Consider the following 23,919-nt stretch of genomic DNA (forward strand, 5'->3'; position numbering starts at 1 on the left):
ACACAGTAGCGTCCTTCATTTTTTTAAAAAAGCTATGTATTACATTTTGAACATGCAACCTATTTGAATTCAAAATGCCGCTTTTCAAGCGCTAAACAATCATTCTGAGCAGAAGACCTGCTTCAAAAAAAAAAAAAAAAGATTCCTTCAATCATTTTGGATGCTGAATGATCAAAATTGTTCATTTTAAATTGCATCCAAAGCAATTCTGTCAAGCTCAAAACAGTGAGGTGTTTTGAATGCAAAATATTTTGTATCCCTGAATTCTTAAAAAAAAATGGAACAAAAACTGAAACGAACTCTCTGGAATGAGATCTATTATTTACATGTTTGACTTCAACTGATTATTTTAGGGTTCTGGAAATGACATAGAGTTTATTTCAAGTGAGAATTTAGCTTAATTGGATTCTTTTTCACATATAATACATTGTTTCTCTCAAATTACCTAACTTGTCAGCAACTACATTTTCAATTTAGTTTTCAAATATTGATCATAGTAGATTTTGGAGAGTTTAAAATACATAGAACAGTATTTGATGAACCATCCCTATTCAATACACTTCAGACTAATGCAAACGTAGCACAAAATTCACAAGGTGGGATAGTTAATGTCATATAACAAAAGGAAGACAAAAAAGTGGCTGAAAGTTAAAGAGGATGCAATGTGACATCAGATGATATTTGACAAGGTGAAGGACACATTTGCCACTTATAAACCTGAGATGGCCATCCATCTGCTTTTTGGATTATCCAAAGATATGGATAAGTTCATTTCAATTACATCTCTTGAATATTGTGAGTGGTTTACTATTCACAGGGAATGTTGCGGGTCCCATCTCTGAGGGAGATATATCTGGTGGGACCCAGAAGAAGGGCCTTCTCCGTGGTGGCTCCCTCTCTCTGGAACATCATTCCCTCAGAAATTAGAATGGTCCCCACTCTAATACTCTTCCGGAAGGTGCTGAAGACCCGGTTCTACCAGTGGGCCTGGGAAATGCAAAGGGGGATGGAGCCCATCGATCTGCTGTCATCCAGGCGGGGGGTGGGAGTTGCAGGGTGATTTTTTATTTATTTATTTTTTCCGGATTTTGTTCTATTGTACTTTATTAATTTATTTGATTATTTTGTTAGTTTTTATTGTTGTTTTTTAAATTTTAAATATGGTTTTACACTCTGTAAGCCACCTCGAGTGCCATGGGCGAATAGGCGGCAATATAAATTCAATTTTTATTTTTATATTATTATTATTATTATTATTTTGGGTATGAATCTCTTAATACACCACAGAAATAAATCCTTACATGATCAAGTATGCATTTGCATTATTGTATGGTCATTATATGGTCTTGGCAGGATGCCCATTGACAAGGGCACAACGATGAACTGCTGCATTAAAAAGAATCATGATGCATTTTTCTATTGAAGGCCCTTTCCTCCCACCCTGCTTTAATGTTGCAGATATTTTTTATAACATCTGAATTAAAATCTTGGTATTAATCTTAGGGGCCTGGCTTAGCACCTGACCATCTACCAAACATCTTTCTCTGTTATGAACTACTTGGCTAGCAGAAGCTGCTGGACAAACCCTTTGTGAAGATGAAGCTATTGTTAGAAGATGACCTTTTTGGAACATGGATCAGAGGCCATCTCCAGCTTCACTTCCAAACCACGGAATTAATTCCTTTTGGAACATGTGTTTGGCCCTTAATTTCTGTCCCCTAAGAAGAGCAATCTAAGAGCATCTCTTTGCCGTAGCTGAGTTTGCTTTGATTTTAATGTATGTAATTTAAATTTTGTTTTGCTTTTATTTATTCTCTGCCTCCTAGCCACCTGAAATATTAAAAAGGGAGAATATTTTCTTTCCCTGGATGAGAAATTGAGAAACATATTCTTTAGAAGGAGAAAGCAGACCCACCTTTCTTAATAGCCATCAGCAAAACAAAAAACCTACAGATTCAGGGTGATGGGATTAAGATATAACCCTTCAGGACATAATAGGATTAACCGATTACCATCTAGCAGCAGTGTTCACCACATTGCACAATCTCCTAAGGACATTGCATCCAGAGGTAATATTCAGCAGGTTCTGACCAGTTCTAGAGAACCGGTAGCAGAAATTTTGGGTAGTTTGGAGAAGCGGCAAATACCACTTCTGACTGGCCCCACCCCCATCTATTCTCTGCCTCCCAAGTCCCAGCTAATCGATTGGGTCTTCTTTTGTTGCCCTGCACAGGAGAACAGAGCTGGAAAGCAGGTTAGTGGGATGGGGAGGGAATGGGATTTTGCAGTAACCTTCCCCCAGAAGTGGAGGGGGAATGGAGATTTTACAGTATTCTTCCCCTGCCATGCCCACCAAGCCACATCCACCAAGCCACAACACGCCCACCAAGCCATGCCCACAGAACTGGTAGTAAAAAAAATTGAATCCCACCACTGATTGCATCACCTTCCAAACTTCAATCAAACTTAGCTCAGACAACCTATAGAGCCAGCTATGACCCCTACATAACCCCTACAACAGCCAATAGAATACATGTTCTTGCACAGGAACAGAAAGCTCAAGTGCAAAGCCCAAAAGAAGGTATTAGAGAAGGTGTAGGGTTTCCTGCCTGATGAGGAGGTTGGACTAGAAGACTTCCAAGGTCCCTTCCAACTCTGTTATTCTATTCTATTTCAACCCCTCACTCTCAACTCCATGTGGTCAGCTACCCAGAACCCATGTGGTTCTGCTTCATCATTAAACCTTCTTTCCAATCAGCCTCCATGTTTCCAGTGTCTTTCTCCCAGCTTGGAACTGAACCATGTGGATATTTCTTTCAACACCCTAAAACATCCCTTGGGCAGAAGAAAAACGTCATGAGTTTCCTTAGTTTCTTTTCCCTTTCCCCCCAGTTAAATGAAAATGCTTCAAGCTAAGCAGCAGAAAAGAATCCGTTGAACGTGTTTATTTTCTAATCAAATGAGACCAGGGGATCTGTTCTGAATAAAGGTGCTTGGTGCTTTGTTCAGCAGTTCCAGCCTATTCCCTTCCTTTTAATTAAACCTGCCTTTAAAAAGAAAACCAGCCATGAAGCACCACGCCTGCCTATTCCCTAATGTTTTCCACAAATCAACAACACATTTGTGGTACTGTGTAAGTAGCTGCCCTGCTGGAAACTTCCTCCATAAATATTCACAAGTTGAGCTCAGTCTTTGATCAGTTTAGCTGAATTGTCTGTTTTTGTTGTTTCTCGCTTTAATACCATAGTTCTATTTTAATTGGCTTCAGATGGCTTTGCTTTACTTTATTGACTTTTTTTTTTTCCTGAGCGTGTTTTACCTGGTGTGATTTGTACTTTTGCTGTGATATTCTCTGTTGTCTGGAAGAATAAAAATGTCTTCCCCTGCAACCAAATAATTCTTGGTACAATTAATGTCAGAAATCTCTGGTGAACAATCCAAGGTGGCCAATGAAGCTTCAGCGTCGTTTCTCAGAATTCTCTGCGTTCGTTTTTTTCCCCCCCTTCTCTTACACCAGTTTCTCTCTCTCTCTCTCTCCTCTTCCTTTCTAGGAGATGGTCAAGTTGATTTTGATGAATTCATGACGATCCTTGGGCCTAAACTGGTCTCCTCAGAAGGGCGGGATGGCTTTTTGGGCAATACAATTGACAGCATATTCTGGCAGGTTAGTGGCAAGGTGTTTCCATGTATATTTAAGTCACAGTTGATGGACAAGTGATTACCTCAGAGACTTCTTCTACAAGCCATGTTATCACTAAATGACTTGAAGTTGTTACTTTGCATATTTCTGTACTGACAATGCATGATTCGCAAGATGTCGTGTTGGCTTCTATGGACACTGGTGTCCGTCTCTTCCCTTACCTCAAATGTGGTACAGTTGAAGTGATAAGGACATGCTGTGCAGGTTGCTGGTTGCCATTGAGTGTGTGCTAGGAATGTAAAGGAAATGGCAGTCTAGGAGGGTGGTCTCCATGTTTGGCAATTTAAAGACTTGTGGAATTCAAAGTATAGTCAAATGATTGATTAATAATGATACCAATGTATTTAATATTGGATTGAAAATATGAGATCATATACAATGTAATTGTAATTGAAGACTACGAAATGAAAGCACAAAACAATTTGTAAACCAACCGACACACTGTATGTACATATATGGAAGATGGCCTGATGTTTTTATGTTTTGTTTGTTTATGTTTGTTTTAAAAACCAATAAAAAATTTATTAAAAAAAATAAAGACTTGTGGACTTCAACTCCCAGAATTCCTCAGCCAGCCATACCAAGGCTGACTGAAGAATTCTGGGACTTGAAGTCCACAAATCTTCAAATTGCCAACTTTGGAGGTCTAGAGTAGGGGTGTCAAATGCAAGATCCACAGGCTGGATCCAGTCCACAGGGTGCTTAGATCTGGACCATGGGACTGCCCTGAAAAAGTGAAAGACCACCCTGCGATGCCTCTGCCAGTGAAAATGGAGCTCAGGGGCACATGGCCTCCCCAAGTTCCGTTTTCACTGGCAGAAGGCCGCTGCGGCTGAAAATGGAGCACAGGCAAACTGAGTGATATCGAGATGGCCACGCCCACCCTAGCCACACATCCCAGCCCCCCGAGGTCAAATACAACTGTGATGCGGCCCTCTATGAAATCGGGTTTGACACCCTAGGTCTAGAGTGTGACTAGAACATACTTAATATAGGTTTGTTGTACTGTCCTTATTATACTGGGTTGAAAATGATCCAGCTTTCCAAAATCTTCAAAAGAGATGTCTGCCTCTTTCTCATTCACTTCTACTTCATTCATTTTCATTCTCAGAATTTTAGTACAAGTAATCCTCAACTTACAACCATAATTGTAACTAAAATTTCTATTGCTAAGTGAAGCGATTTTTGTTGAGAGGTGCGCCCAACTTTACCACTGTTTGCAATGGTTAAGTGAATCACTTCAGTTGTGAAATGAATCATGTGATCATTAAGTGAATCCATTGTCGGAAGCCAAATGGGAAGGTTGCAAAAGGTGATCACGTGACCCCAGGACAGTGCAACTATTGTAAATATACGCTGGATGCCAAGCGCCCTTATGTTGATCATGTGACCATGGGGAATGCTACATGATCATAAGTGTGAGGAATGGTCATAGGTCACTTTTTTCAGTGCCTCTGTAACTTTGAATGGACACTAAATAAATAGTTGTAAGTCGAGAACTATCCGTAGAGAATTTTTTTTAGCTTGTATGTTTATTGCAAGGCTGTAAGAGAGTTGGCTGCCCACACAGATCTGAATAGGTCCATGAAAAGCATTTCTTGGGATATCTTTTAATTCTTTAGAGCCGTGGCGGTTCAGTGGTTAAACTACAGTATTGCAGGCAGACTCTGCTCACTGCCAAGAGTTTGATCCTGATCGACTGAAGGTTGACTCATCCTTCTATCCTTCCGAGGGTCTGTAAAATGAGGACCCAGATTGTTGGGGGCAATAGACTGACTCAGCTTAGGGAGGGCTGTAAAGCACTGTGGAATGGGATATAAATCCAAATTCTACTGCTATCTTGTCCTTGGTTTTACTGAAAACATTCTATTTAGAGGTAATGGCAAACTGATGGAAAGATAAATATCCAAGATAGGATACTCTCTCACACCCCTTTTGTCTATTTTATTTTATAATGGAGGTTATAATTGAAATTTTTCATCAAAGGTTTTCTTTCGGTTGGGTAAATCTGAAAGCAAAGTTTGTTAAAATGATTGAAAAGATCACATAGATAGAAAGGCATGGTCTTCAGCTGATGCTAGATGATGTAAATCAGATCTCATTAAGGAAATCTTGGTATGACTTGTGTTGCACGAAGAGAAGTGACTTTTAGTAACACTGGTTTTTATTTGCAGCAGTGAAAGAAATGCCTCTTATCTATGCATTTAACGATTCTGGTTTCCTGCTGTTTTTATTTGTTTTGTTTCTATTAGGAGGATTTAAAATGTGCTTTGATTTTATTTCACAACTTCTGTAGTTATTCATTCTGAATTACTTGAGAAAAGGGTGGGCGGGGAGATAAAGATACGAAATTGTTGTTTTTCAATGGTGGCAACTTTAAGATGCGCGTGGACTTCAACTCCACGAATTCCCCAGCCAGCCTGAAATAAAGGAATACTAGTTTCAATTCCAGAGTTCATTAAAAGTCATTCACAATGTAAATTCTAAGTCTTAGTGAGTTTTAGTGGATTTACTTAGAATCAAGGAAGAGCAGGGAAGCTCAAGAGGATTCATCACCCACAGAAAGTAGATATTGCTCACTCAGTTTCTCCATACTGCCACGCTTTTAATATTATGGTTCACCCATTGCCCTGGTTGTTATTCCAGGAAGCCAGTGGTGGTATTCTACCCGTTCAGCCCGGTTCATCCAAACCGGTAGTTTAAAAAAATGCTACTGGTCAGTGGTGGAATTCAAATTTTTTTACTACCGGTTCTGTGGGGCGTGGCTTATTTGGTGGGCATGGCTTGGTGGTCATGTGACTGGGTGGGTGTGGCTTAGTGGTCATGTGACTGGGTGGGCGTGGCCAACTCAATGTCACTCACGTCAAGGGGTGCCTCACCTGGCCCCTCCCCTCCCACCCATTCCTTGTCACCCAGCCTCAACTTATCTATAGTTCTGTAAAAATGTTGTTCACCTTTTTTGACTTTATTATCTGCATACTATAGATGTACTTTCATGGACCACTGAAAGGAGGAAATGGCTCACATGCTTTACTCAAGAGTGTGATATAGGCAACAGGCTTTTAAGGGGCTGCCACAAAGAAAGCGGGGGGGATGTATTTTCCAAAGCACCAGGAGGCAAACAAGAAGCAATGGATGGAAACTGAACAAAGAGAGAAGCAACCTAAAACTAAGGAGAAACTTTCTGACAGTGAGAACAATTAACAATTGTCCCCAGAAGTTCTGGGTGATCAATCACTGGAAATTTTAAAAAGACTAGACAGCCATTTCTCTGAAATGGTATAGGGTTCCCCCAAAAGTCCCTTCTAAGTGTTATTCTGACACCTTTCCCGGGACCTCTACTCAGAGTTTGGCATCCTAAGTTTTCCTGCCTGAGCAGGGGCTTGGACTAGAAGACCTCCAAACTCCCTTTCAACTCTGTTAAACACACATGTATTTATGCTCTGGACTATAGACATTGAATGCATGTAAACCCTGAAAAATATGTGGTAGCCCTGGGCAAAAGAAAGGCAGTAGAATCACTCTAGGTGTAGGGACAGTGTAAAATATTAACACATGATAAATAATGGAACAATTAAAAATAATAGCACAGAGTTTTCTCTGTCTCTCTCTCTCTCCCTTCCTATTTCTTTCTCTTTCTTTCTTTCTTTCTTTTCTTTCTTTCTTTCTTTCTTTCTTTCTTTCTTTCTTTCTTTCTTTCTTTCTTTCTTTCTTTCTTTCTTCTTTCTTTCTTTCTTTCTCTCTCTCTTCTCTCTCTCTCTCTCTCTCTTTCTTTCTTTCTTTCTTTCTTTCTTTCTTTCTTCTTCTCTCTCTCACACACACACCCCTGTCAGCCTTCATTCCCTCTCACTCCAGGCACTTTACTTACAAGGGGAAGTGAATCCAGCATTAGAGAAGTTCTGCAGATAAACGGACTTGCATTTGAAGCTCCTGCAAACTTCCCCATGGCTGGATTTCCCCCCCTCCCCTCCCCCAGCGTTCTTTCCCTCTTGTTCCAGGCACTTTACTCACAAGGGGAAGCGATACTTCTAGTGTCCATGAAGAATCCAGCTTTGGAACAGTTTTGCAGGTTAAAGGACCGCTGCTCCGCCCACAGTCATGTGTTTTCAAGTGGCTGCTTGAAAATGCATGGCTAGTTCGGGGGATCAGTCCTCCTTTAAACTGGGGCAGCCAGCATCGGGTGGGCGGGGCAAGCGAGTGAGCAGAAACTGGGCAACCAGGTTGGGGGCGTGGCCAGCTAGATGTTGCTACCAGTTCGGTGACCCACGCCAAATTCTTGCTACCGGTTCGCCCGAGTAGGTGCGAACCGGCTGAATAGCACCTCTGCTACCGGTTCGGCCTAACCAGTATTTCTGATGATTAGCTGTGCCACGTGATTTAGATTACTTAGAAAGCAGGAAATCATTGGAGTTCTTGCTTTCTAGTTAATCTAAATCGTGCGGCACAGCTGATTCCCCCACTCGCTGTTGTACTTACCTCGCCAGGAGGCTTCCCTGAAGCCCAGTAGGCAAAAAACGGGGTGCAGGAGGGTGCTGTGAAAAAAACCCACCACATAGCTATGCCAACCCAGTCACATGACCACCTGGCCATGCATACCTAGCCACTCCCGCCTAGCCATGGCTACAGAACCGGCAGTAAAAAAAAATTTGAATCCCACCACTGCAGGAAGCCACACTGGTTGTTTGCTTGTGGAATAGAACATAGGAGCACACCCCAAGTAGCATCGTCCTGCTTATTATTTTTGGTTTGTTTGCAATTGCTGGTAAGTGAGAATTCCACAGAGCACATTATAGCAAGTAGTTACCAGCCAAGCAGCCCATTATATTCTATATAGGAGAACAAAACCAAATTAAATTAAAATGAGTTCCTGCTCCAGTGCCATCTTGTGGTATAGTAAAAAAATACAAGAAAGGGAAAATGTTGAAGAAAAATAGAAAAAAGATGTAAAGAAGATGCTTTGGATATTCTTCACAGCAACTGTTGTTACTTGAGAACTACCTGTGGTACATTCCATGGTCTTGATGTTTGACTTCTTCTTCAACTCTATTCCAATTTGTCACTTAGTTTTAGCTTATTCTTCAGTGCTGGCTTATCCTTAGTTTGGGCCATCCCAGATTCCTTTCCCACTTTCTCTTTACAAACTGTTATGGAATCATTGTTGTTGAATTGTAGATTTGCTATAATTCAAGGCTACCTTTGTTATTGTGAAATTGTGCTCATTTGCTATTTAACTGACAACAATTTGTTGCAGCAGTGTGATTGTGCATCGCTACAGCTACACAATTCATCATGCTCTTGGAAATGCATCTTGGAAATAAATCAAATATGCCAGCTACAAGCGATAGAAGTCCTCCATTCCTGCAGCACCCCCAAACACTCACACAGGTGAAAAGCAAGTGTCAGAAGTTGAGGCAAGCAATAAATAACACTACGCCTGAGGGGAAGACATGGTTTTTAAAGGCAATATTAGAGAATGTCGCAATGTCAACTCATCACTGTATTGGTTAAAGCTATAGAGTTTGACAGCTACAAATGAAGGGGATAAAGAGGTTCTCTATCACTGATGTGAATGTAACAACCTTGTGGGCATGCTTCCCTGCGCATTGATAGCTCGGAAAACTGAACTATCCTCAAATGAAGGATTTGATTAATAATGTTCTTCACAGGTGCACTAGAAGCTTTTGCAAGCAGGTTCCTCCAGATAATTTCTGATTGTGGAAACCATACTTTTGATCTTGAGGTGGGCAACTTCAGCACTTACGGGCACCTGACAACACATAAGGAGCTCCATTTGACCATAATTACTGGAAATTAATCACGGTTTCCAACCATTAAGAGGTGGGAAACAGATGCGCATTGAGTACAGGTAATCCTCAAGTTATGATCACAGTTGACACCAAAATTTCTATTGCTAAGCAAAGCAATTGCTAAGTGAATCATCATATGACCAAATTGGGCTTTCCCAATAGACCGCAAAGAAGAGCAACAAATAATAATTAAGGAACTGGAGGCTAAAACCTACAAAGTATGTTTGTAGGAATTGGGCCTAATCTAATGAAAAGAAGAACTAGGGGAGACATGATAACAGAGTTCCAATATTTGAGGGGCTCCTACAAAGATGAAGGGATCAAATTATTTCCCAAAGCACCAAAAGGGAAGACGAGAAACAATGGATGGACACTAACCAAAGAGAGAAGCAACCTAGAACTAAGGAGAAATTTCTTAACGATGAGATCAATTATCCAATGGAACAACTTGCTTTCAGAAGTTGTGGGTGCTCCATCAGTGGAGGTTTTCTAGAAGAGATTGAACAGCTCTTGGCCCAGAATGTTATAAGGTCTCCTGCTTGATCAGAGAGTTGGATTAGAAGACCTCCAAGGTGCTTCCAACTTGGTTATTCTATGTTCTATGTTAGAACCCAGCTGAGAAGATCGCAAATCATGATAGCAATAGCACTTAGACATATTTACCACTTCACAGTGCTTTACAGCCCTCGCTAAGTGGTTTACAGAGTCAGCATATGGCCCCCAACAATCTGGGTCCTTCATTTTACCCACCTCGGAAGGATGGAAGGCTGTGTCAACCTGGAGTCTGGTGAGATTCGAACTGCCAAACTGCTGAAAGCCGGCACTCAACAGAAGTAGCCTGCAGTATTGCATTCTAACCACTGCGCCACTGTGGCTCTGATGATATGACCACAAGGCACTTCCACCATTGTAAATGCCAGCCAGTTGTCCAGCATTCAGATTCTAATCATGTGATTGGAGGTGTGGTACGAAAGTTGTAACTTTAAGGTCATAAACCATTTTTGCCAGGATGTTATTTCGAACCATAATTAAATGAATAGTCATAAGTTAAGGACTGTCTGTATGTGAGAGATTGTCTCTCCTGTTTGGAATCTATTGGCATGGTTAGTCCTCGATTTATGATCATTTGCTTAGTTCAAAGTTATGACAGAACCCCTGAAAAGGTACTTAAAACCCGGTTTCAAAGTTACAGCCATTGCAGTGCTCTCACCATTGTTCATCCTTACGACCAACCACGGGGATGCTGCAGTGTTCCCCTTATTCATCCTGCCAGCCCCCGCTCCCCAGATCTCAGCCTGTTTCCAAGCTGGCCATTTGACAGGAAAGCGGGCCTAAAGCCATCAGCAAAAGAGACTCTCACACGAAGAGCAGGTTACAACATTTGGATTCTTGTAGGGAAAAAAAATTGAGCACTGCTTTATGTTCCTGGAGGAGCGAAGAAATGAATATTAGTAATACCGTGAAATAAGTGCACAAAAAAGGACAAGCATTTTAAAAACATTATGGTCCTCGCTCCGTCCTAATAGATTACAAGCTGGAATAAATGCATAACAAAATAAAAACAATATATAATTTTATCCTCTTATTTGATATTTGGTTTGGAAGCAGCAAGGCCATAGAGTTGCAGATAAAGATAATAAAATCGATTTTAAATGCCTTGGTGCTTTTTTTTTTTTAAAGTACTTTAACCTAGTGCTAATGTGCAGATTTAAAGACAGATTGGGACAAATAACTGCTGGGTAAATCAATCTGTGGTCTGGACACTGACTGTGGATATATAATGACATAGCCCCTGCTCTCCTGGTTTACAAGTTCTTTATGTTTAAGCTAAACCTGGATCTGATGGAGTCCTCGACTTACAGACACAATTACAGCCTTTGTTTGCCATGGTTGTTAAGCGAATTACCGCAGTTATTAAAATTTTTAAATTTTAAATTTCTTTATTGTCATTGCACCTCATGCAATGAAATTAAATGTCATCTTCAGTGTACATTGTACACAAAAAAAGAAAAAAAACACACACACATCCTTCACATTTTACACAATTGAATTGAAAACCCCTGATATTGCATTAATATTGCACTATATAGGAGAATTCAAAGGAGTTACTGCCCTGGGATAGAAGCTGTTTTTCAGCCTATTTGTCCTTGTTTTTATTATCCTGTACCGTCTGCCAGATGGTAATAGTTCAAAATAAGGGTGCCCAGGATGAGATGGATCTTTGAGAATGTTTTGAACTTTCTTAAGGCAGCGGGAGCTATAAAGCTCTTCCAAAGAAGGGAGAGAGCAACCAATGATCTTCTGGGCAACGATGTTAACCCTCTGGAGTGCTACTCTATCTGCCACTGTGCAATTGGCAAATTATACACAGGTGCAGTAAGTTAAGATACTCCCTATGGTGCAGCGGTAGAAGGTCACCAGCAGTTTTTCACTCAGTTGTTGTTTCTTGAGTCTCAGGTAGTATCATCTCTGTTGGGCCCTTTTGACCAGTGCTGCAATGTGTGCACCCCAGGTCAGGTCCTTTTTTATGATAACACTCAGAAACTTAAAACTGGCCACTTGCTCCACTCGGTCTCCATTGATAAGCAAGGGCTGGATGTCTGATCTATTCTTTCTGTAGTCCACTATAAGCTCCTTGGTCTTATTAGTGTTGAGGACCAAATTATTGTCTCCACATCACGGAAGCAACTGGTCCACCTCATCTCAGTAGGCAGACTAATCCCCCCTGATGAGTCCCACCACTGCTGTATCATCTGCAAATTTAATAATAGTATTACTGGCATGAATGGGAAGGCAGCAGAGGTGGTATTCAGCAGGTTCTGACCATTCTGGAGAACTGGTAGCAGAAATTTTGAGTAGTTCGGAGAACTGGCAAATACCACCTCTGACTGGCCCCGCCCCCATCTATTCTCTGCCTCCCGAGTCCCAGCTGATTGGCTGGATCTTCTTTTGTTGCCCTGCACAGGAGAACGGAGCTGGAAAGCAGGTTAGTGGGGTGGGGAGGGAATGGAGGTTTTTGCAGTATCCTTCCTCTGCCACGCCCACCAAGCCACTCCCAACAGAACCAGTAGTAAAAAAAAATTGAATCCCACTACTGGAATGCAGTTATGTACATAAAGAGTATAGAGTAAGGGACTCAACACACAACCCTGTGGTGTACCAGGGTTTAGAATAAGGGCTGAAGAGATATGATTACCTAATCTGACCTTAAACGAATCACACAGTCATTAGAAGCCAATCCAGCTTCCCTTATTGACTTTACTTGTTGCAAGCCGGCCAGGAAGGTCACAAATGGCAATCACATCACCCAATGATGCTACAATTGTCGTTAATACATGCAGATTGTGAAGTACCCAAATTTTAATCACATTCCGTGGGGATGCTGCAACAGTCAAAAGTGCAATGACAGTTGGAAGTCTGTTGTTCAGTGCCCATTGTAGCTTTGAATGGTCCCTAAATGAATGGTTGTGTGTTGAGGTCTACCTGTAGAGACGGGCTAGCTAGTGGTCACACTTTTATTTTTATACAATTAAAAAAATAAAATAAAAAACTGTCATGGCATCAAACCAAATGTCAGCTTTGGAAGCCATATTAGAACCAGAAGCTTCCACGCTGCCACATTCCTGTGCCTGGGAAAGTAGGAGGGGGGATTTTTAGACATAATAGCATCCCTTTTTTCGGTCAAGGTCATGTTATTCCTGCACCTGGAGGTGGAGTTGTTGGCGGGATGTCTCAAGTTGGAATGATTGGTGATTAGACCATGTGATGGACTGATGGGGTTGGGTTTTCATTTTTTAATTATTAAGGGAAAACTCGGAACTCTCAGATTCGGGTTTTTCCAGACATGCCAGTATACCTACTCTAATAAAAGGAAACTTGGAAGAAATGCCTGTCTCTGAGTTTTTAATTGGAGTTGGGTTTTTCTGGAACCCTAATAACAAATCAGTGAGATGAGGATGACACTAGAAAGACACTGGGCAGACCAGAATTTTCTGCCTGTTTCCTTCACTCTGCCTTCCACATTTCACATCTCTCGTTTTATTAAATTTTCGGACTAAAACTAACACTTAAAAAAGTAAAATCTATGGAAAATCCCACTCCTGATACTCAGTGATAGGACTAAATTTCAGCAGTGCTACCTTGTATGGATATGAAAAACATAAAAAAGAAATTGTTTCCCTTTTTCAGAGGGCCCCCAGATTCTGTACCCCGAGAAAGTAGAGGATGTTAAACCATCTGGGGAATCCTTCCAACGGAACACTCTTCTATGTCCTTTAGATGACCTACAAGGTCCATTCCAACTCTGTTCATCTGTTAAAACTAGAATGACTGCAGCAAAAAAGAAGCAAGCAAAGACAGTACGAATAGTAATAGGGACTTTGGGTGCTGTTAAAACTAGAATTGCAAAAAAAAACATCTGGGAGAAAACATCTGGAGCACTATTTGAACACCATCGGTATTGACAAAATCACTCTCAAGTCCAAAGTGGGATTACATCTTATATCCTGCAACAATTAACCATTAACCAACAATATCTGCCTATCTCAGGTCCTTTGCAAGGAGTCGATAGGTAGATAAAAATGCCAAATCCAGTCTTTAATACTGGACTGATTCTGCAACCATCCATAATAATGATAGGACATCTGACTTGTTTCATAAGGGCTTAAAAATAGCTTTTGAGAACAGTTCTCTGAAAGAAAATCAAATACATGTATGCTTTTTCCACGTCTCTGTGATGGGCATCACTAATTCCTGAGTAAAGTTGAGCTCTCGGTGGACTTAGTACGCAGTAGTTTAATTGAATCTACTGCTATCATTTAACAGGCTTTAATTGGATTACAGTTGTCTGTGTTAGATGTCCTTCTTCTAATGTGAGTTTGTATTTTACTGAGTTTAAGTTCAAGTAAACTGCCTTGAAGGTAAGCAGCAACGACAAAACAATTAAAAACAAAAAAAAACAAATAAGCCTCCTTCAAAAAATATCATGCATTTCAAACTTCATTGATCAACTTGGTACCCTTCAGATGCATTAGACTTTTTCACTTCATCCCCAATCTGTATGTTTACAGAGCATGTTGCCTGAAATATATAGAGCCTGTTTGGTCTAGTGGTTAAGGTGCTGGCCTAGGAACCAGGAGATTGTGAGTTCTAATCCCACTTTAGACCTGAAAGCCACGGGGTGACTTTGGGCCAGTCACTCTCTCTCAGTCCAACCCACCTCACAGGGTTGTTGTTGTGAGGAAAATAGAATGAGGAAAAGGGGTATTAAGTATGTTCTCTGCCTTCAGTTACCTTACAGTAAAGGTTCCCCAGGCATATATGTGCTAGTTGTTTCCGCCTCTAGGGGGCAGTGCTCATCAAAGAGCCAGCACTGTCCAAAGACGTCTCCCTGGTCTTGTGGCTGGCATGACTAAATACCGAAGGCGCACGGAACGCTGTTACCTTCCCACCAAAGTGCTCCCTATTTTTCTACTTGCATTTTTACATGCTTTCGAACTGCTAGGTTAGCAGAAACTGGGACAAGTAACATGAGCTCACTCTGTTACACGGGGCTTGGGATTCGAACCACCAAAGTGCCAACCTTTCTGATCAACAAGCTCAGCGTCTTAGCCGCTGAGCCACCATATCCCTTTTGAGTTACGTATAAACAACGATAAAGGTGGAATACAAATAAAATAAATGAATGAATATAAGAAATGAGATAAAAACAGGTTGGCCATCAGGTTGAAGCAGGAAGCATGAGATAGAAACTGGAATGTATAAATCATTGAGTTAGGAACATCTCATGGAGAACCTGCTGGGTGATGATGTTGTCCTGACCAGGTTTTATATGGAGAGAGGAATATTAACAACGACACAAAGTGGAAAGCAAACAAGGCAAAGCAATCATCCTTTCTAGAAATCCATGTATCCTTGTGCCATAGGAAGAGTCTAAGCATTAATGGAGAATCAAAGAAGCATTTTTTCATCACAAACAGCAAGCTGTTTCTGACAAAGAGGTTTTGCACCCCTAAGCCGTTCCAAACCAATTTTCCTCTTTTATTTTTCTTCTTCTTTTTTTTTCTTTTTCTTTCTTTCTGTTTCTTTTGCAGTTATCAACACTTTGTCTTAAGGCCGAGTGAGCTCTGCAGCAGATATATAAAACAATCTGCTATGAGTAAATTGAGGTTTTGTCCAATCTGGGGATTAAGCTTTTAAATTGATTTGGAGGGATGGAAGGTGTGAAGTTATGATGTGTTGCCTCTGAAAATGGAAACCAAGGTTTTTTTTGTTTCCCCTGGGAACAACTGGCTGACATATATATATTGTCGCATGGGAGAATTGCTGTCCGGGAGTAAATAACTCCAGTTTATAGTATGATTACTTCTATGTGGACAAAAGAAATGTTATGCTTAATATTTGTGTAAGTTGTGAGGAAAGGGAGGGGAGAGGAGGAGAGGAGAGGAGAGTGGGAAGGACTAGAAGAGATCTTCTAGTCCAGCCATCTGCCCAAGCAAGAGGCCCTATACCAGGGTTGTCAAACTCAAGGCCTGGGGGCCGGATCCAGCCCATGGGGTGCTTAGATCTGCCCTGTGGGGATGCCCCAGAAGCAGCAAAGGACCAGCCCATGGTGCCTCTGCCAGTAAAAATGGAGTTCAGGAGGGCTGCGGGAAGCCCTCCCAAGGACCATTTTCACTGGCAAAGGGTTGCAGGAGGCCATTGAAGCTGAAAATGGAGCTCAGGAGCCCGTTTTTGCTGGCAGAGTGCTCGGGCCACCACAGGTGCCCCCAACATGAGTGATGTCAAGCTGGCCACACCCACCCTGGCCACACCCACCCTGGCTACACTCCCACCCTGGCCCCTGAGGTCAAACACAACCCTGATGCAGCCCTCAATGAAATTGAGTTTGACACCCCTGCCCTATACCATTCTGGGCAAATGGCTTCCAATCTCTTCTTAACCCCCCCAGTAATAATAGAGTAGAATAGAATAATCCTGGGTCTAGACTGTAAAGTTAAACAAAGACAAAAACAGAAACCTTCTTGGTAGAGTTAATGGATATATTCATGAGGTCACCAGCAGTCAAGCTCAACCTGAAGGAAGTTGGAATAGAAATGGTAGGGAAATTTAAATTCAAAGTCAGTACACATTAGGCAGCATTTCCTAGCAACGTTCTACATGAACGTTAGAGAAAGTTGCAAATTACAAGTGAATGAAGATTTTCCAGTTGAATAAAAAAATCAGTTAAATAGATGATTGGATTAGTAGCTGAAACTTTGGATTGGATTTCACACCTCCCTGATTCCAGTTAGATTACTAGTCCAACATTTTATCTCCATTACTGACCCAAAATTGCTGGGAAAGGAAAATGCCTGTCAACCATCCCAACTAGTGAACCCAAATCAAAGAAACACTCTTGGTAGCTTTGAATCCCCAAAAGTAAAACTTTATTGGATACACCATATTGGCACTGAACAAACAGCTCACACAATTGCTTGTCTAGTTAAACAATGGCTTCCCAATCTCTCCACTACTGGGTGATCACATTGTCTAATTATGAGACGTCCATTTGTTATGGGAACAGTTCTTCTCTCGCATCAGCACCTGTTCTGACCTAGGCTTCCTTAGAAAGCAGAAACCACAATCTTAGTCCCAGAAAAACCTCTTTTATTTCCACACCTGTGAATTAAGTTCTTTCACAGCCTGCAAGGCTTCACAAACAGTCTTTCAGGGGAATGTTTATAAACACCCACCTTATCGCACTTGGAATGCTGCCACAGAACTAATTGCCAAATGCAGGGCAAGGCCAAACTGGACACAGAGTAAAGACAACTTTTCAAAGCTTGAATTGACCAGACGAACTAATTGCTTCCTGCAAAAGCTCACATCCCGTTCACTCCTCTTTTATGTCCTATGGGAGGGACCAATAATCTCTGAAGTGTGGCCTTACTCCTGCTTTCTCAATTGTTCTTGTCTTCTGGTAGCCCTGCGCATGCGCAGGCTGGGAACCAGTTCCAGAAACTCCCCCGTCTCACTGCTGTCGGAGTCTGAAGGCAGCTGATGACTGGGAGCCTGCCCTGGCCCCATCTCTGCCTCCGATGCAGAGCCCTCATCTGAGCCCTCTCAGTCTCCAAGACTGGCCCAGGTTCCTCCCCAACTTCCTCACTACTGTCCGACTCTGCTGCCAGCTCTGTCAGCCGCTGGAGGGCCACAACAGCACCCGCAGTTGTGACCTTGATGGTTTCTCCATATATTTTCACTACCCTGGGCTTGTGTCTATGTCTTCAGCCTACCTTTTGAAATCATCTGTATACCAGTCATGTAAGAGAAAGGGGTGATTAAACTAGCCAAATCTGATTAGACTAACCAGGAGTTAAGCTAACCAAATTTAGCACATCAATCAATACAACTGCTGGTTCTTTATGTAAACTGTCTGTTGTGTAAATACCATTATATTTTTCTCTCTTCCTCTCCCCCCGCCCCCCGCTTCTCTCACTTTATCTCCCAAGCAGCAAGCTGTAGGGAAGGAATACATCCATACATATTCATCGCTCTGTTCCCATGCAGTGTTATGCAAAGCATAGAACTGGAGCAAAAAGTTGTAAGCAAAGGAAATGAAAAGCAGAAGTGACCTGAAGTGATCTGTTGTAACAGGTCTTTGAAATTGGTTGAGGATCTCATGACCACATTTGGCCTTTGAAGGCTTGGGCCTCCTGAGTAATCCTTATAAACTGATGAAGGATCAATAAAGGAGAATATTTGTAGCTCAGGGTTGACCTGAAGGGTCCTTGGTGCTGTCTGAACTTGCTTGTTTTCTTGTAGACAATTCATTACCCTAGAAATAGAATGGAATGGAATGAAATGGAATAGAATGGAATGGAATGGAATGGAACGGAATAGAATAAAAGAGTTGGAAGGGGTCTTGATGGTCTTCTAGTCCAACCCCCTGCTCAGGCAGGAAACCCTATAGCATTTCAGACAAAAGGATGTCCAAACTCTTCTTAAAAACTTCCAGTGTTGGAGAATTCACAACTTATGAACACAACTTCCACTGGTTAATTGTTCTGTCAGGAAAATTCCTCCTTGGTTCTAGGTTGCTTCTCTCCTTGATTAGTTTCCATCTGTTGCTTCTTGCCTTGCCTTCAGGGGCTTTGGCGAATAGGTTGACCCCCCTCTTCCTTTTGGTAGTCCCTTAGATCTTGGAGTAATGCTGTCATGTCACCCTTAGTCCTTCTTTTTGTTAAACTAGACTTACCCAGTTCCAGCAACTGTCTTTATATGTTTTAGCCTCCAGTCCCCTGATCATATTTTTTTGCTTTTCTCTGCTTTTAGTGTCTCAACATCTTTTTTATATCGTGGTGACAATTAGGTAACATCATCAGTGCTAGTAAGGAGTGCTGTTTGCTGCCAGTTTATATTCCAATATCCTGCCTGTCTGTGTGGGTGGGTAAGGGTCATAGAGATTCTTTGGTTGGGCAGTTTGCTGATGGCTCTTTGGCAGTTTTTTGATTGGGGTGTTGTTTACCTGATTATTGGCCTGAAGTTAACCTTGGAGTTAATCTATGCTGTTTTGAGTGCTGATTACTGGTGGAGGGAGAAGTGCTGGAGTCTTTTGTTCTCTTTTGGGTTGGTTGATTGTCTCTTTTGCATTCTCTATAGATGTTAAAAGGGATGCGGTGGTTCAGTGGCTAAGTTGCTGAGCTTGTCAATCAGAAAGGTCGTCAGTTCGAATCCCTAGCACCACGCAACGGAGTGAGCTCCCGTTACTTGTCCCAGCTTCTGCCAACCCAGCAGTTTGAAAGCAAGTAAAAATGCAAGTAGAAAAATAGGGACCACTTTGGTGGGAAGGTAACCGCGTTCTGTGCGCCTTCAACTTTTAGTCATGCTGGCCTTATCACCATGGAGACATCTTCGGATAGCGCTGGCTTTGTAACGGAGATAAGTACCTCCCCCTAGAGCCGGAAACAATTAGCACATATGTGCAAGGGGAACTTTACCTTTATAGATGTTAATGACTATATGTCTATTGATGGCTGATTTGTCAGAGTGCCAGGCTTCTAGAAATTCCCTGACATTTTGGGATTTGGCCTGGTCTAGGATGGTCACATTCTTCCAATTGAAACCATGGTTAAATCTGTCTATATGTTGTGAAATTAAAGGATTTTCATCATGTCTTGGGACTGTCAGTTGGGTGTTCATGGATGCGTTTTGCCAGTCTTCTGCCTGTTTGTCCTACTTAGTGGTTGTTGCAGTTCTTACGTTGTATGTTGTAGATGACTTCTGGGGTTTTTTCTTCTTCTTCTGGGGTTGTTGGGTCTGTTGGTTTGCTTAGGATGTTTTGAAGGGCTTTAGTTGGATTGTGTGCTACGTTGATTCCATGTGGTTGTAGTAGTCTACCGTATTTGCCGGCGTATAAGACGACTGGGCGTATAAGACGACCCCCAACATTTCCACTCAAAATATAGAGTTTGTTATATACTCGCCGTATAAGACTACCCCTCTTCCACACACCTTCCACTTTTGCACTTTTTTTTTTTTTTGACGCACTTTTCTGCTTTGGACAATTTTGAAATGAGCTAATCCAATTTTGAACCAAGAATATGCAAATAGCTATGGAGTTTAGAAATGAGTTTTAAAAATATTTTTCATTGCTTACCATTAAGCGTAAAATATGTTGTAAATAAAATGAGAACACAGGAAACGTTCTCTTCTCAATACAGCTGATCTCTCTCTCTCTCTCTCTCTCTCTCTCTCTCTCTCTCTCTCTCTCTCTCTCTCACACACACACACACACACACACACACACACACACACCAAAAACCCGGACACTGAAAAGGCTGCCAAGGAACAGTATATTCAATGCCTTCTCTTTAATCAAGAAACAAGGAATTCCTTAGAATCTTTTTTTTTCCCCAAGTGGCCCTCTTTAAAAAAATAATGGAGGTAACACTTTCATTCAAAAAGTCTTCCAGTATCTGGAGTCGCTCAGACATATTGAAGTGAGGCAGGAGAGTAAGTGAAATTTGAAATGATCCAGCTACCGTTTTCTTCCCCTCCCGCCCGAAGGCCATTATCTCCACGTCAAAACGAACGAGGGGAGGCAAAGAAGCCAAACACGCTAAAAGGATCTCTTTATTTTCCTACACAAGGTCACACCTACTTTTCCGCATTCAAAGGACAACCTCTCCTCACCACCACACACACACACACACACCCCAATACCCGCAAACAATGTTCTGGGCATTAATCACCATTGCTACATTAACCTGGTAAATTTATACCCTGCCTCCCCAGTGTTGCTTTGACGGCAGGATTTCACACAGCGGGCGCTCGCTCGCTCTCTTCTCCGCTCTCCCACCGTTCGCACATGTTGGAAGCACCGTAAAACCTGATGACCCACCCGGGGCTCCCCATCCTTAACCTACAGCCGCCCGCATGCAAAACCTGCGTGCAAAAAGAAAAAAAGAAAAGGAAAAGTACGCCGCACGTGAGGATCTTGAATCCTCTCCTCCCCACACCGCTAAGGAAGGAAGAGGGGGAAAGGTTGCGCAGCGCGTGGCAGTGACACCCGCCACACACACACACACACACACACACACACCGCTCCCCCCAGCCTCCCTCCCGGCTGCAACTCAAGCTCGAAGTGGGAGTCGGAGTCCTCCCGGCGTATAAGACGACCCCCACTTGGAGGCATGTTTTCAGGGCAAAAAAGTCGTCTTATACGCCGGCAAATACGGTAATTGTGGTTTCTGGGATATTCTTGATACATGGCAGTGTAATTCTTTTTAGAGTTTGTTGGTTGTGCTGTATTGGGTTGAGCGGTCCTTGTAAATTCACACCGTGCCTTCATTATGGAGTCTTTATCGCTCTCTGAGGTTGGTTGTTTACTTGCAGACGTTTTATTACCTGAAGAGGTAATATCATCAGTATTACTGGGTGTGGGTTTTTCCCCTATTTGCCCCCACCAGTATTGGTAGGGGTGTGGTTTTTTCCCTAGGTTGTTTCTTGATTAGAGTGTTGTTTTCTGTTATATTCTTCTTTTCCATTGGAATGTATTCACTATTTGGTGCCTCCTAATTTTGTAATCCTGTCTTAGCCTGATAAAGCTACAGGTAAGTTTTTGACTTACAACTGTTTATTTAGTGACCATTTAAAGTTACAATGACACTGAAAAAAGTGACTTATGACCATTTTCACACTTACGACCATCGCAGTATCCCCACAGTCATGTGTTCAAAATTCAGATACTTGGCAAACGGACTCATATTTATGACAGTTGCAGTCTCCCTGGAACATTAATAACTTTTTATGACCTTCTGACAAGCAAAGTCAACGGGGAAGCCAAATTCACTTAACAACCATGTTACTAACTTAACATCTGCAGTGATTCACTTAACAACTGTGGCAAGCAAGGTCATAAAATGGGGCAAAACTCACTTAACAAGCATCTCACTTAGCAACAAAAAATGTTGGGCTTGATTGTGGTTTCGCTAACAGATTCTCTAACAGATAATCAGAGTTGGAAGGGACCTTGTAGATCATCTAGTCCAACCCCCTTCCCAAGCAGGAGACCCTACACCATTTCTGCCAAATGGCAGTCCAATCTCTTCTTGAAAGTGTCAAGTGATGATGCTCCCACAACTTCCGAGGGCAAGTTCTGTTCCATTGGTTCATTGTTCTCCCTGTCAGAAAATTTCTCCTTATTTCTAGGGAGAATCTCTCCTTGTTCAGTTTCCATCCATTATTCCTTGTCTGGCCTTCAGGTGCCTTGGATACTTGACCCCTTCCTCTCTGTGGCAGCCCCTCAATATTGTAGGACTGTTATCATGTCTCCCCTGGTTGTAAGTCAAAGACTACCTGTATAGTCTCAATGTAGATTTTGATGTAACAGAAGAGTAAGTTAGATGTAGCAGTTAAGGTACTGGCCTAGAAATCACAAGACTCTGAATTAGGCATGAAGGCTGGCTTGGTGACTTTAAGCCAATTACTTTCTCTCTGTCCAATCTAACTCTTGTGGGGAAAATAGGAGAAGGAAGGAGTATTATGTTTCTTACATTCAGTTATTACTTATAAAATAATAAAGTTGTGATAAAAATCTAATAAATGATTCAATGCATACCCAACAAGTAACGCATTTTATAGTGCTCATAAACCAGAACATAATTTGTATTAAAAGACAGAACAAAACTATAAGTCATTCCTTTCTTTTTGTCTAGAAAAACGTTAGCAAAATTAAAACATTAAACAACATTAAAAATCATTGAAAAATGAGACAGGAATATCTTGTTTTTATAACTAGAAACAAATGGAGACAGAAAAATTGGTGGATACCATAAATATCATTATTTCTAGTAAGCTGTAGCATTCATAATTTAGGTCAGATGGAAATATTATTCATTTTGTGATTTAAAAAAATAATAGGAAGTTGCTTATCCTTTTATAATTTCTTATAATTTGTAATATTATAATTTATAATATTATGTTGGCATTAGGTACAATGTTTGAAAGAAATGGATCAGGGTGTCCAGTCATAATAGGTAGCCAATTCATTTAATTTAAGGTAAGAATTTCATTGCAGTGGTTGCAATTTTAAATTTTATTTATTTAATATATTTGAACGTTGTCAATATGATCGTTTAGCAGCAGGCAATTTGTAGTAATGTCCATGATATGCATGATATATAGTAATGCCCATTATATACTTGACTAATGGTTGTAATGGAGGCCAAAATTTCTGTTGCTAAGTGAGATATTTGTTAACTGAGCTTTGCCCCATTTTATGGCCTTTCTTGCCACGTGTGTTAACTGAATCACTGCAGTTGTGACGTTAGTAACATGATTGATAAATGAATCTGGTTTCCCCATCGACTTTGCTTGTCAGAAGGTCACAAAAGATCATCACATGACCCTGAGACAGGGGTGGGATTCTACCGGTTCTGCCTGGCTCTTATAGAACCGGTAGCTCTGAAGAGCAGCAGACACAGAACCGGTTCTGTGTTTGCTACTGTTTGGCCCACTCACCTGCCCGGGCTCTTACCTGTCCTTTATTTCCTGCTTTTTCAACCTCAGCTGCTTTGCGCGGCACAGCTGAGGTTGAAAAAGCAGGAAAAAAGACGCTTTTCAAACGCTGCACACCTGCGCACAGTGCTTTTCAGCTGTCTGGGCAGCACAGTTTAAGGTTTTTTTTTGCACATGCAAAACGTAGTCACTGAACTGGTAGTAACACCGGTTGAATCCCACCCCTGCCCTGGGACACTGCAGCGTCATAAATATGAGTCAATTGCCCAGCATCTGAATTTTGATTACTTGACCATGGGGATGATGCAAGAGTCGAAACTGAGAAAAATGTTCATAAGTCACTTTTTTCAGTGCTATTGTAACTTTGAACAGTCACTAAACGAACTGTTGTAAGTCAAGGAGCGCCTGTATCTG

The 23,919-nt window shown here is 41.6% G+C and overlaps 1 protein-coding gene across 2 annotated transcripts in view; it reads left to right on the top strand.

Moving 5' to 3' along the window:
* The window catches only part of CALN1 (calneuron 1), a 258,116-nt gene that overhangs the window by 208,273 nt on the left and 25,924 nt on the right, over nt 1-23,919 (top strand). For both annotated transcript variants that reach the window (XM_026672327.2, XM_087957570.1), the window contains exon 4: nt 3,552-3,664. In XM_026672327.2, the coding sequence (XP_026528112.1) occupies nt 3,552-3,664 (113 nt within the window). The remainder of the gene's footprint in view (nt 1-3,551; nt 3,665-23,919) is intronic.

Source organism: Notechis scutatus, chromosome 1, assembly GCF_049901735.1.
Source record: "Notechis scutatus isolate UNSWTSFEM ecotype Mainland chromosome 1, rNotScu1.2, whole genome shotgun sequence".
Lineage (NCBI taxonomy): Eukaryota > Metazoa > Chordata > Lepidosauria > Squamata > Elapidae > Notechis > Notechis scutatus.